The sequence below is a fragment of the Salvelinus namaycush genome, chromosome 6 (genome assembly GCF_016432855.1).
Source record: "Salvelinus namaycush isolate Seneca chromosome 6, SaNama_1.0, whole genome shotgun sequence".
Taxonomy (NCBI): domain Eukaryota; kingdom Metazoa; phylum Chordata; class Actinopteri; order Salmoniformes; family Salmonidae; genus Salvelinus; species Salvelinus namaycush.
In genome coordinates this window covers 35,240,130-35,253,150 of record NC_052312.1, presented here as the reverse complement: position 1 = coordinate 35,253,150, position 13,021 = coordinate 35,240,130, and the positions used below count along the sequence as shown (strand labels likewise).

The 13,021-nt window shown below is 44.7% G+C and overlaps 3 protein-coding genes across 12 annotated transcripts in view; 1 reads left to right on the top strand and 2 right to left on the bottom strand.

Annotated features, from left to right (window-relative positions):
• Nucleotides 1-986, bottom strand: part of LOC120049908 (solute carrier family 41 member 2-like) — a 34,695-nt gene extending 33,709 nt beyond the window's left edge. For all 3 annotated transcript variants that reach the window (XM_038996405.1, XM_038996406.1, XM_038996407.1), the window contains exon 1: nt 806-986. The gene's annotated coding sequence lies outside the window, so the exon portion shown is untranslated. The remainder of the gene's footprint in view (nt 1-805) is intronic.
• Nucleotides 54-5,827, top strand: LOC120049909 (enoyl-CoA hydratase domain-containing protein 3, mitochondrial-like). Of its 6 annotated transcripts, none has more exons than XM_038996411.1 (8): nt 67-137; nt 916-1,004; nt 1,463-1,549; nt 1,906-2,027; nt 2,123-2,220; nt 2,395-2,595; nt 2,657-2,835; nt 5,191-5,827. In XM_038996411.1, exons 4-8 carry the CDS (start codon nt 1,955-1,957, stop codon nt 5,345-5,347), a joined length of 708 nt encoding a protein of 235 aa, XP_038852339.1. In that variant the 5' UTR covers nt 67-137; nt 916-1,004; nt 1,463-1,549; nt 1,906-1,954; the 3' UTR covers nt 5,348-5,827. The 6 variants fall into 6 exon arrangements, with proteins under 6 accessions (XP_038852341.1, XP_038852339.1, XP_038852338.1 ...); XM_038996410.1 differs by having other exon boundaries at nt 916-1,017; XM_038996413.1 differs by lacking the exon at nt 916-1,004 and having other exon boundaries at nt 54-137.
• Nucleotides 5,828-8,078: 2,251 nt separating this feature from the next.
• LOC120049907 (USP6 N-terminal-like protein) overlaps nt 8,079-13,021 on the bottom strand; it is a 67,136-nt gene continuing 62,193 nt past the window's right edge. For all 3 annotated transcript variants that reach the window (XM_038996403.1, XM_038996402.1, XM_038996404.1), the window contains one exon: nt 8,079-11,097. In XM_038996403.1, the coding sequence (XP_038852331.1) occupies nt 9,446-11,097 (1,652 nt within the window). In that variant the 3' untranslated portion in view covers nt 8,079-9,445. The remainder of the gene's footprint in view (nt 11,098-13,021) is intronic.

The window sequence follows — 13,021 nt, the reverse complement described above, 5'->3', positions numbered from 1 at the left end:
CCACATTTCATTTCAAACATTAGCCTACATTGCTTGTTTTGGTGCTGTTATGTTCAGAACGACCCTGAGGCAAAGGAGGGGAGGAGCTGTCTACACAATGCATGCTGAGTAATAACCCACTATCTGGTTGCTTTCAGGTAGGCCTATTGTATGTCTGTTTGAATGTCTCTAAAAACCTGCACAGATATATCAAAGTGCTGTCTATGATTGTATTGATTTTAAATGATATAGCATAAACTCTGCTTTTGACCAAGTCTTGAAACAGTGAAATATAGTGAAATACATAAGCATCGGTTGCTTCTCTGGCGAATGTAATTCAACACAACATTTCTCCTCAGATAAATTGACATTTTGGAAAATGTAGCAAGTTATGCCATTTGGATAGTTCCATAATATAGTATTGTTTTTACATTGGCTAGGCCCATATGGCACCAGCAACGGCAACAGACGGCTGAGGTGTTGGAACGCCGTATATCTGTCAGTCTAGTCAGAACCAGGCTAAAAGCTCTCACTAAGTTACTCTAAGTCTTGCGTCTTGGTGGATAGATATTTTCTAACAACAATTGAATGGGTAGCAAACTGGAAAGCGAAATTGATAAGGAAGTGAAGAATAACTGCGTTATCCCTCTTTTAAATATTATATATATATATATTTTTTTTTTACTGTTATCACATTTATGTCAACATTTTCTTCTGGCAAGGCAATCTAGCTACATAAGCAGATTGGATGCTAGCGCGAGCTAACATAACTGGCTAGTACCTCCAAGCTAGCTAAACAAACAGGGGAAAAGAAAAAAAACCTTACCTATACAGGGGAAATGCGCTGAAATGAATTACATGTATCGGAAAGTTGATACTAATTTAGTCTGTTTTATTCTCCTTTTTTTGTTCGTGTCCATGTTTCGGATTTTTCAGAAGGATGTCCGTTTCCTTCTTGACAGCAAGCCCTTCGCGTCAAAGGAAAAGTGCCACACAGACTAGTACGCAGGCGCAGAGCACACCTGGTAGGCTATAACTGTGAGTTAACCAGGAATTTCTTGAGCAGGGGCCGTTAGTTGTGTCCTTATATAATAAATGTAGAACATTTACGTCTAGGACATCAAATAGGCACTGAATCCTATGGTTAGGACCAAGAAATGTGAAATATGAATTCACACATTTTGATAGTTTGTGATTTTGCATTGATGCGCTTTTTACAAAACAGCTATTCTGAAATGGTATTGTGTTATGACATAATAAACGCAGTGGTTGCAGTCAATATACAGTTAATTAATTCATTATCCATTATCCCAGAGGGAAGTATGACAATGTTTCCGTTTTGAGTTTTGTCACCCCGAAACAGTAGAAGGCGCTATACACCAATGTTGGTGTTCATCCTATGACCCAAATGTTGACGCAAGGACAGTCAAAACATGTCTCGAAATTTGTTTTACCGTGCTGCTAATATTGTCCAACTCTGCAGGTTTACACTTCTAGTTGGATCAAAGTCACTTTGCACGCAAATTCCAGCGGAGCCACTGACTGTCAGACAGCAAAACAATGGAATAAGGTATGCAAGTTGTCAGCAAACTAACAAAGTAGCTTGACCACTCTGTCGGTGTTTGATTCCTGTGGTCAAAGAACCTCTGCATTTGTCGAGCGCCTCTTCTCAAAATGTGTGCCCATGTCGCGCGAATTGTATAGAAGCTGTCCATTTTGGACACGCGCTTCCATCTCTTCAATGCTAAACGGATCACCTGAAACGTTAATTGGTGTATCTAGCTAACTAACGTTAGTAAGCAATTAGTCCTATAAAAATCTCACTATTATGCTTCAGGTACACAGTGCATTGATCGGTACAGTGCATATATTTTTGTTCCCCATCAAATTATTCTTGCTACTGTAACAGTGTAATTACATGTTCAGGAGTATAATCTTAAACAATCCGAAGAAGAGGAATGCCCTGTCTCTGTCCATGCTGGAATCACTGAGAAGCAACATCCTGGCAGACATCGACAGCGACGACCTCAGAGTCATCGTCATATCAGGTAAGATACCACCAGAGTGCTGATCCATGATCAGATGTGTCCCCCTTTGATCCCCCCTTCATAAACACTGTTGTATTGTGTTATGTGTGTTTCAGCTAAGGGACCAGTGTTCTCCTCTGGGCATGACCTGAAGGAGCTGACATCAGCACAGGGCAGAGATTACCACTTCAAGGTGTTTCAGGCCTGCTCAGAGGTGTGGTTCACTATTGTACTGTATACAAATATACTGTACACACTCATCATTATTGGCAATGAGTCAAGTATGATTGTCCTCCGTAGAGTCTGGCTGTGTACATACAGTACACACACACACACACACACACACATTCTCATCCACATACTCTCATTCCTCTTGTTGTTATTGAAGGTTATGACCCTGATACAAGACATTCCTGTGCCTGTGATTGCCATGGTGAATGGGGTTGCCACAGCAGCAGGATGCCAGCTTGTTGCCAGTTGTGACATTGCCGTGGTGACGGAGAAGTCCACCTTCGCCACGCCAGGGGTCAACGTGGGTCTGTTCTGCTCAACACCAGCTGTGGCAATAGGAAGAGCTGTCCCCAAGAAGGTAAACACACACATACACAAAAACACTCTGTGTAACACTGATATATTCTGATATTTTACAGGTTGCCATGGAGATGCTGTTCACAGGAAGCCCGATCTCGGCTCAGGATGCTTTGCTGCACGGGCTGGTCAGTAAGGTGGTTCCTGAGGAGCGTCTAGAGCACGAGACGTTAGCCATCGCACGGCGGGTCTGTCAGGCCAGCCGGCCCGTTGTAGCACTTGGCAAGGCCACCTTCCACAGGTGTGTGTCTCTCACTCCAGATGTTTTACCACACTATAGCACTCAACCCTTCTGCCTACCATGTATTCATTCCTTGTTTGCTACGTTTCAATGTTTTTGTTGGTTTGAGTGGATATCCATTGATACACTTGCATGCAAAAAGACAGCAAAAGAGTCACTCATTTTCCTCTAGAAAGGTAAATACTATGTACACTACCGTTCAAAAGTTAGGGGTCACTTAGAAATGTCCTTGTTTTTGGAAGAAAAACATTTTTTTTTGTCCATTCTAAAATAACATCAAATTGATTAGAAATACAGTGTAGACATTGTTAATGTTGTAAATTACTTTTGTAGCTGGAAACAGCTGATTTTTAATGGAATATCTACATAGGCATACAGAGGCCCGTTATCATCAACCATCACTCCTGTGTTCCAATGGCACGTTGTGTTAGCTAATCTAAGTTTATCATTTTTAAAGGCTAATTGATCATTAGAAAACCCTTTTGCAATTATGTTAGCACAGCTTAAAAATTAAAGAAGCAATAAAACTGTCCTTCTTTAGACTAGTTGAATATCTGGAAGCATCAGCATTTGTGGGTTCGATTAAAGGCTCAAAATGGCCAGAAACAAAGAACGTTCTTCCGAAACTCGTCAGTCTATTTTTGTTCTGAGAAATTAAGACTATTCCATGTGAGAATTTGCCAAGAAACTGAAGATCTCGTACAACACTGTGTACTACTCCCTTCACAGGCTTTAACCAGAATAGAAAGAGGAGTGGGAGGCCCCGGTGCACAACTGAGCAAGTGGACAAGTACATTAGAATGTCTAGTTTGAGAAACACACGTCTCACAAGTCCTCAATTGGCAGCTTCATTAAATAGTACCCGCAAAACACCAGTCTCAACGTCAACAGTGAAGAGGCGACTCCGGGATGCTGGCCTTCTAGGCAGAGTTCCTGTGTCCAGTGTCTGTGTTCTTTTGCCCATCTTAATATTTTATTTTTATTGGCCAGTCTACGATATGGCTTTTTCTTTGCAACTCTGCCTAGAAGGCCAGCATCCCGAAGTCTCCTCTTCACTGTTGACGTTGAGACTGGTGTTTTGCGGGTACTATTTAATGAAGCTACCAGTCTGTTTCTCAAACTAGACACTATAATGTACTTGTCCTCTTTCTCAGTTGTGCACCGTTGCCTCCCACTCCTCTTTCTATTCTGGTTAGAGCCAGTTTGCGCTGTTCTGTGAAGGGAGTAGTACACAGCGTTGTACGAGATCTTCAGTTTATTGGCAATTTCTCACGTGGAATAGCCTTCATTTCTCAGAACAAGAATAGACTGACGAGTTTCAAAAGAAAGTTATTTGTTTCTGGACATTTTGAGCCTGTAATCAAACCCACAAATGCTGATGCTCCAGATACTCAACTAGTCTAAAGAAGGCCAGTTTTATTGCTTCTTTAATTAGAACAACAGTTTTCAGCTGTGCTAATGTAACAGTATAACTTTAAACCGTCCCCTCGCCCCGACCTCGGGCGCGAACCAGGGACCCTTTGCACACATCAACAACAGTCACCCACGAAGCATCGTTACCCATCGCTCCACAAAAGCCACGGCCCTTGCAGAGCAAGGGGCAACACTACATCTAGGTTTCAGAGCAAGTGACGTAACTGATTGAAACGCTACTAGCGCGTACCCGCTAACTAGCTAGCCATTTCACATCCGTTACACTCACCCCCCTTTCAACCTCCTCCTTTTCCGCAGCAACCAGTGATCCGGGTCAACAGCATCAATGTAACAGTATAACTTTAAACCGTCCCCTCGCCCTGACCTCGGGCGCGAACCAGGGACCCTCTGCACACATCAACAACAGTCACCCACGAAGCATCGTTACCCATCGCTCCACAAAAGCCACGGCCCTTGCAGAGCAAGGGGCAACACTACATCTAGGTTTCAGAGCAAGTGACGTAACTGATTGAAACGCTACTAGCGCGTACCCGCTAACTAGCTAGCCATTTCACATCCGTTACACTAACATAATTGAAAAAGGGTTTTCTAATGATCAATTAGCCTTTTAAAATGATAAACTTGGATTAGCTAACACAACGTGCCATTGGAACACAGGAGTGATGGTTGATGATAACGGGCCTCTGTATGCCTATGTAGATATTCCATAAAAATGTAGCCATTTCGTGATACAACAGTCATTTACAACATTAACACTGTCTACACTGTATTTCTGATCAATGTTATGTTATTTTAATGGACATTTAAAAAAATATTATTTAAAAAACAAGGACATTTCTAAGTGACCCCAAACTTTTGAACGGTAGTGTACATGTGTAGTTTTATACATAATTGAATCATTGAATTTAATTCCTCTCCCAGACAGATGGCCCAGGGGTGGGATGCGGCCTACGCTACAGCCTCTCGTGTCATGGTGGATAACCTGGCTCTCAGAGACGGACAGGAGGGGATACGGGCCTTCATAGATAAACGGAAGCCTGTATGGACAAACAAAGCAGAGAAGGCCCATGATGAGTGATGTCTGCTGGGCTGGACTACCGTGGCCTGTGAGGGGTCAGCAGCCTCTGGACTGGAGAAGGGAGCCTGTGGATGGTTGAGGTGTTAATCTTGCCCCCAGTTGGACCTGAACCCATCACAGAACACAGAAGTGCTCGAGGACATTTTGAAATTAAATACCTGTTGATTATTGTCGTGATCTGATGAAATGAAAATGCAGGGCTGTCTTCGTGTATGCCCTTAGGAGGGGGTGAGGTGAAGGTTTTAGGAAAGGTAGATACTTGAGATGCACCCATGGTCAAGGGACTCACACAGGACATAGATTGGGCACTTCGTGTGACAAAATGTAAATGTTTAAAGGGGCAATCTGCAGTTGAAGCAATTACAAAGCGGCCACTGATTTGGTAAAAAGCTGATGGATGGGACTGGAGAAATGTAACTACTCTAAAATTCATAGACAGAGCTATGGATGCAAGGACTGACCATCCATGAGCTACAAATGATATGTTTTGAGGCTATACATTGTTTACAAAGGTGTAAAACAAGCTTATATTTGTGTTTCTGATGGGGTAATAAGTCATTAGAACTAAGCTCATGAGGAATGTATTAAGTTTTATTCTTCAAAAATCAATGGGTATATAAAGTGCATTCGGAAAGTATTCAGACTCCTTGACTTTTTCCAAATTTTGTTACGTTAGTCTTATTCTAAAATGGATAAAAAAAAGTCTTCCCCCTCATCAATCTACACACAATACCACATAATGACAAAGAAAAACAGGTTATAATTTTTTGCAAATGTATGAAAAAAAAAAGAATTATGACATTTACATAAGTATTCAGACCCTTTACTCAGCTGTTTATTGAAGCACCATTGGCAGCGATTACAGTCTCAAGTCTCCTTGGGGAGTTTCTCTGGAGCAGGTTTTCATCAAGGATCTCACTGCTTTGCTCCGTTCAGCTTTCCCTCGATCCTGACTAGTCTCTCAGTCCCTGCCACTGAAAAACCTCCCCACACATTGATGCTGCCGCCACCATGCTTCACCGTAGGGATGGTGCCAGGTTTCCTCCAGACGTGATGCTTGGACTTCAGGTCAAAGAGTTCAATCTTGGTTTCATCAGACCAGAGAAACTTGTTTCTCATGGTCAGAGTCCTTTAGGTGCCTTTCGGTGAACTCCAAGCGGACTGTCATGTGCCTTTTACTGAGGAGTGGCTTCCGTCTGGCCACTCTACCATAAAGGCCTGCGTGGTGGAGTGCTGCAGAGATGGTTGTCCTTCTGGAGGGTTCTCCCATCTCCACAGAAGAACTCTGGAGCTCTGTCAGAGTGACCATCGAGTTCTTGGCCACCTCCCTGACCAAGGCCCTTCTCCCCAGATTGCTCAGTTTAGCTTCCTAGGAAGAATCTTGGTAGTTCATCATTCGGGAGCCCACTGTGTTCTCGGGGACCTTCAACGCTGCAGACATTTGTGGTACCCTTCCCCAGATCTGCCTCGACACAATCTTGTCTCAGAGCTCTACAGACAATTCCTTCGACCTCATGGCTTGGTTTTTACTCTGACATGCACTGTCAGCTGTGGGATCTTATAGACAGGTGTGTGCCTTTCCAAATCATGTAAAATCAATTGAGTTCACCACAGGTGGAGTCCAATCAAGTTGTACAGTACAAACGAAAACAGGATGTACCTGAGCTCAATTTCAAGTCTCATAGCAAAGGGTCTGAATACCTGTGTAAATAAGGTCTTTTTAAAATGTATTTGTATACGTTTGCAAACATTTCTGAACCTTTTTTCACATCATGGGGTATTGTGTGTGGATTGATTTGAATCATTTTTAGAATAAGGCTGTAACGTAACAAAGTGGAAAAAGTCAAAGGGTCTGAATACTTTGTACTGTATATTTCTGAATTTAAGTTTAAAAAATGTAGTATTCAAATTACCTCTGTGTTAAACAAAAATAAAATATTTACTAAAGAACTGATGAAGCCAATCTGCATATTTTATATTTAGACGCATGTAAAAATAATAGGCCCAAATACATGAATTGGAAACAGGAGGTATTGTATAATAGATCCTGTGTTTAGCTCAGCCTGCACTGGATACTGAAAGACAACAGGTATGTGAGAGGTTACCTGGTGGCTGTGGGATTGAGGCGTCCATTAAATGTTTAACAGTGGCTGTACTTCCACCAAGACAGCCCTACTGTAGTACAGCAATGTTCCATGTTCTATGCATTAGCACTGTACCGCCACATGATGGCACCATTGTATCCCTTGAGCAGCAAAGGTCTGATGAAAGGCAAATTGAGTGTTCAGAATTGAACTTTTTAATGATCCTATTGCTATGACCAAATTCCTAGTTTGGCCCACATACAAATATTTTGGTCTCAATAAAAAGAACAAGACACAATGTGCTAAGTGCAAAATATCATGCAATACTCTTAGTAAAGCACGTGGGGTCCTGGAAAAATGGCCTGTATAATCCTTCAAGAAAAAGTCTGGCAGCTGCATAGGGTTGGAAAAGGGTGCAATTAGTTTCTCCACTAGAGGGTAGTATTTCCTCAAATATCAGCAGATGAATAATGTTGGCACTCGTTATCCCCCTTTCCAGGGATATAAATCACTAGCCAGTATCCTGCGTGTGCTTTGTGGTCCATGCATGTAGAATATGTACGAAGACACTTCACTGATGTATGAAGGGAATAGCAATAACATTCTTACAGAAATAAATCCGCACACAAATATACAGACACATGATCAGAAATGCACACCCCAATTTGTTTTATTAAGTAAAGAAAAGTCTCTGAAGAATGACCTGATAAACCATTTTGCAATTAATTATTTAACAAAAAAAAGGAATGACTTATTTGCATGTTCAAATAATAACAGTATAATTATAACCGTGAGAACGATAAGCATTGTATCAAAAAGTACATAGTTGAGAATCAGCACTAAAAAGGTAGGTGGTTGAATATGTATTCAAATGTGTGACGGCACACTACAAAGTAGTATGTACAGGTCAGTAAGTGTTGATGTGTGTATATGGAATGATTTAATATGTAAGTGCTGGTAACTGAAGAGCAGTGAATGTGACTGCTGACAATACAAGACATGAGTTGGCAATTAAAGCATATTGCGGCTTAGTATGTACTTCAATACCGTTACACATTCCCCCTCTATAGAAACCTCTTGCACTTAGCTGACACCTACTCTGTGGTGATGAAAATACTGTACTGTTAATATGCAATTAATGTTCATGTAAACTTTTCAGAGGGAAGTAAATCGTACATTACTTCAGGGGAGAAAAGGGGTGTTTTTTTCCTACGGACGACAAAACAGTTCACTGTTGATAGAGTTTACAGTCTCAATATGGGGTATAAAGCAGACACTGGCCTCGATATACAAACATACTGTACACACTATTCGGGTTACAGAAATGCTTTGCAATGACTAGAAATGACAGTGGTCGCTAAACTGAGCGACAACAGCATAATCTCAATGAAAAAATAACGTTTTAAAAACCGTCGTTATACAGTGGAGGTGCTTCAGAATTGAAATTATATATTTTCAACAATGATTTTAATTGTCACTGTTCCGTAATTCTATTATTTGACATAGCTTTGTTTCTTCTCTCTGAAAAATAAGATATTCACAAGCATATAGAGTAAATTGACCTCTAAAGTAGATATTTTGGAAGTAACTCATAAAAAAATAATAAAGATGGAAAAGAAAAATGGAATCACTGAGTTTGTCTCGCCAGGAGAAGTGTCCCCTGCTACTCATAACGTTTCAATAACTCAGTATATAAACAAAACATCATTTACTGTACATTTTCAACTCTAAAAGACATATATATATATATATACTTTTAACTCCTGTCATTAATGATTTAACATCCGAAAAATAAAATAATCAATCTTCAGTGGGTTTTCAAAAGGGATCCATAAAAACATCAGAAGCTGGTATACTGCAGCATTCACGATGCAGTATGACTTTTAAAAAGGTCAGAACGTCACATATAAAGCACAAACCAAACCTCCTTAACTCCAGTAGGACTACCGCTGGTCTCTGCTGCCACAGTGTCAGTGACTACACCTCAGTGTCTTTCTATCCCTCTCTCCTCCTCTCACAGCAACATAGACTCCTGCATGGTGAACGCCTCTGGTGCGTGCCTGTAGTGTGGTCCTCCGAACAGCGGGGGGAGCTGCTGCCTCATGGTGGGCTGTTGCTGCTGCTCGTGGAACTGTGTCCTGTAGTGAGCCAGGCCGTCAGAGAAGGTGAACTCCTGCACGGGGGACATCTGGGCCCTCTGGAAGCTGGGGGAGCGGGGTACACCTCCAGGGGCACATGTCATGTCACCACCTTCCTGCTGCCCCCGCGGCTGCACCTCCGCTGCCCCTCCCCAGCCTGGCCCCTCAGGCAGGTAGGGCGTGGTCTGCTCCCCTCTCCTGCGCCCCTCGTACCTGTTGTAGTCAACAGGAGGGTGCACCGGATAGGCGGCTGCAGCGGAGGTGAGCCGTGTGGGCTGACGCAGGTATGTGGAGGCGTTACTACCAGGGCTGTCCAGCTGCTGTATGGCGCGGGGGGCCAGCGGGCCTACAATGGTCCGGGGGGGCTGGGCTGAGCTGGGAGGCTGCCTGTGGGTGGTGGCATAGGAGTTGTTCATGAGGGCCTTCTCCGGAGAGTGGCTGGGCCGCTGGGTGGTGACGTACGCCCTCTCCCCATACATCAGACCCATAGCTGGGGTGCCTCGGGAGAGCGGGGGGCCGTAGTGCCTGTCCTCTCCCAGTCCCCTCTGCTCAAGGCTCACACTGTACGGAGGGTAGTGGAGTGGCACCATAGCAGGCCGGCCGGGGGAGTACTGCTGGGGGGGCGTGTGGTACTGGCTCTGGCCATTGGGGTGGACAAAGGGTTTACCCCCCGCAGGGCTGTTGAGGGACAGGGCAGCGGGGATGGGGTGTTTGGCCTGCCTAGCCACTGGTCCTATGGAGACCATGCTCCCTTGCAGGCTGGGGGTGTGGGTGGGGGGTAGGGACGGTGTCTCACTGCGCCTCATCTGCGACGGTGGCCTCTCCAGCTCCAGGACCTCCACAAAGTCCTGCTCTGCCCCCCCGGGCACGTTGTCGTACTGAGAGGCGTTGGAGCCGCGGTTGGAGCCTGGGATCAAGCCCCTGGAGCGGGGCCGGCGGTTGAGCAGCAGGGTGTCGTCAGGGCTGGAGGGGGCCGGGGAACCACCGCGGCTCAGCTGGATCTCCCTGGCCGCCGCTGCCTTGGCCGCTTCCAGCTTGGTCTCGGAGGGCTTGACCCAGCGCGGGGCGATGTCTTTACGAGAGCTGCTGGAGGCGGCATTGGAGTTGTGGTTGGCCGTGGCGTGGTTCTGAGGCTTCCCTCCGTCCACCACTTTTGTAGGAGGGTTGGGGTGTGGCGAGGGAGAGGGCGCCGGGGACGGTGTAGGTGTGAACCCTCTCTCTGGGGTAGCGAGGGTGGGGGCGGAGGGCGGTTTGCAGTGGGGGTCTACGTGGACGGAGTTCTCTCCAGACCCCCGTGATCTGGCCTCCCTCTTCTCAGCCTTGTGCTGCCGGACCAACTTCTCCAGGGAGTCCCTGCGCGCCCGGCTGGGGGGTCGGCTGTCCCGCTGGCGCTCGGGGGAGGGGCTAGGCGCTTTTGGGGGCTCGGCCGGCTGGGCGTGGCTCTGACCATTTGCCACGTGGTTCTGGTTCACCACCGGCTCTGGGGGAAGCTGCCCAAGAAGCTTCTTGGGATACTCGTCTTCTTTACCTGCACAGATACAACAGACAGACGGGTTAGAGCACCTGGAGGGAGAACACAAAACGGGAAAAGGCATGTTTCAAACGATGAATATTAAAAAAAGGGCAATATGGATTCATGCAACATCACTGCCGACGGGGGGTGAAAATAAAGAGAGAATTACATTCACCACAACACTGAATAATCACGTCTCCACAGGCGAGAAACCAACCAAGGACATAACAAAATACAACATCTGAAATATATATCTGATATTCAATACCCAGAGTGCGAGCCAGAGGCGTCCAATTAGGAAGGGCCATTCAAAAGTGTAGACTGAAATAATATGTTTTCACTCAGTTTCATTAAAATGTACTTAGCTGCAGCAGCAGACAGACTTCAAAAGGTCAGACTGAAATGAGCTAACAGACTGTCCTTAAAGACTTTAGAAGCACTTGTAAGAGGTAGGAAACATGGCTGAGTTAGCACTTAAGGACAAAAACCATAAATATATCAACTCCATGCAGTTTTAAAAACTCTATTACTTGAGTATATTATTATTATTACTACTACTACTACATAATCGTATCTACCAGTGTCATGAAAAGAAAGTGCAGTACAGGTGACACAGATATACAGAGAAACAGACAGTGAAGGTGTGACACTGGATGTGTTGGGCTCTGGTAGGAACAGTGTGTCCACAATCACCATAGAAACCAGGAGACACGAGCTAGAGAAGAGGAAGTGATGTGACAGGACTGGGAAGTGGGGTGAGTTTGAACCAGGAAGTGCTGTCACTGACTGGTATTGAATCCACAAACTAAAGTGGCTCTCCATTGTGTAAGAAAGTGTCCCATTTCCCTGTCCTTAGACTGAATGGGTGAAAACAATATGGAGAAACTCTGCCTGTAAGTCACAGCATCCATCACTCCTACACAGCTTCCTGTCCTTCTCTACTATCACTTAGAACCACTGATCTGAAAAGCCCGGACAAGGGAAATAATGGCGCTTTGGTTAGGGATAAAGGAAAGGAGACAAGAAACGGAAGCCATTCAAATGTATTGGGATACAGCCGAGATCAGTGCTTTATTGCTCTCACCCATCCAGTCTTCTCAGTTTGGACTCAGGAGAGGAAGCCACTTGACAGTATTGAGGATTCACCCAGGAAATGTGTTCACTGACACAGGTGCTTTGGGGTTTCCAAGTTAAGGGTAGGATGCAGTCTCCACCCCACATTCAAACGTAAAACACAGACAACAACCTATTCAAACCTTTGTTTAGCCTCTCATTAAAAACCTCATCCAACAACTTAACTGTCAAAGTTGGAAGAGTTTTGGCTTCTGAATCTCCATTTCTCAACATGACACGTGGTTGGTTCACTAGTAGCCGATGGGTTGAAGATGAGCCCCGAGTGCTGCAGTCCAACAAAAAGCATCCACTGTTGGATGATACTTATTATCCTGTCACCAGGAAGAGAAAATAGCTCTCTCACTGTGTGTGTGTACACACACCCAGGGTGGTAGGATGCCACAGTACATTAGGACATTCGGAGGTTAAGCCATTATGTAGCCTACAATGTTGAGTGGTGACCAGTCAAAGCTTTAGGCAAGATGTATCTTACTAACTGAAAGTATTGACTCCAAGTATTGTATTATCTAAAGTGGGAGCTTAAATGGTTACTACTGCACTGATAATGACTATCTGCAGTACTTCGCTAAAAGCAGTCAGAGACAACGAGTGTGGTAGTAATAGAGAAGGACAATCCCTCCACTACAAGACTCCAAGGCAGCTTTACCAATAGTAGCCTGGCCTGAGTTGCAGTAGCTACTGCACAAGGTTGCGGTAACATTGGGAGAATGTTCTGTAAGAGAAGCCCAGGGCTGCTGGACAGAAAGGCGACAGACAGACAGACGGAAAACGGAGGGATTGACGGAGGGAGGGAGGGATGGACAGA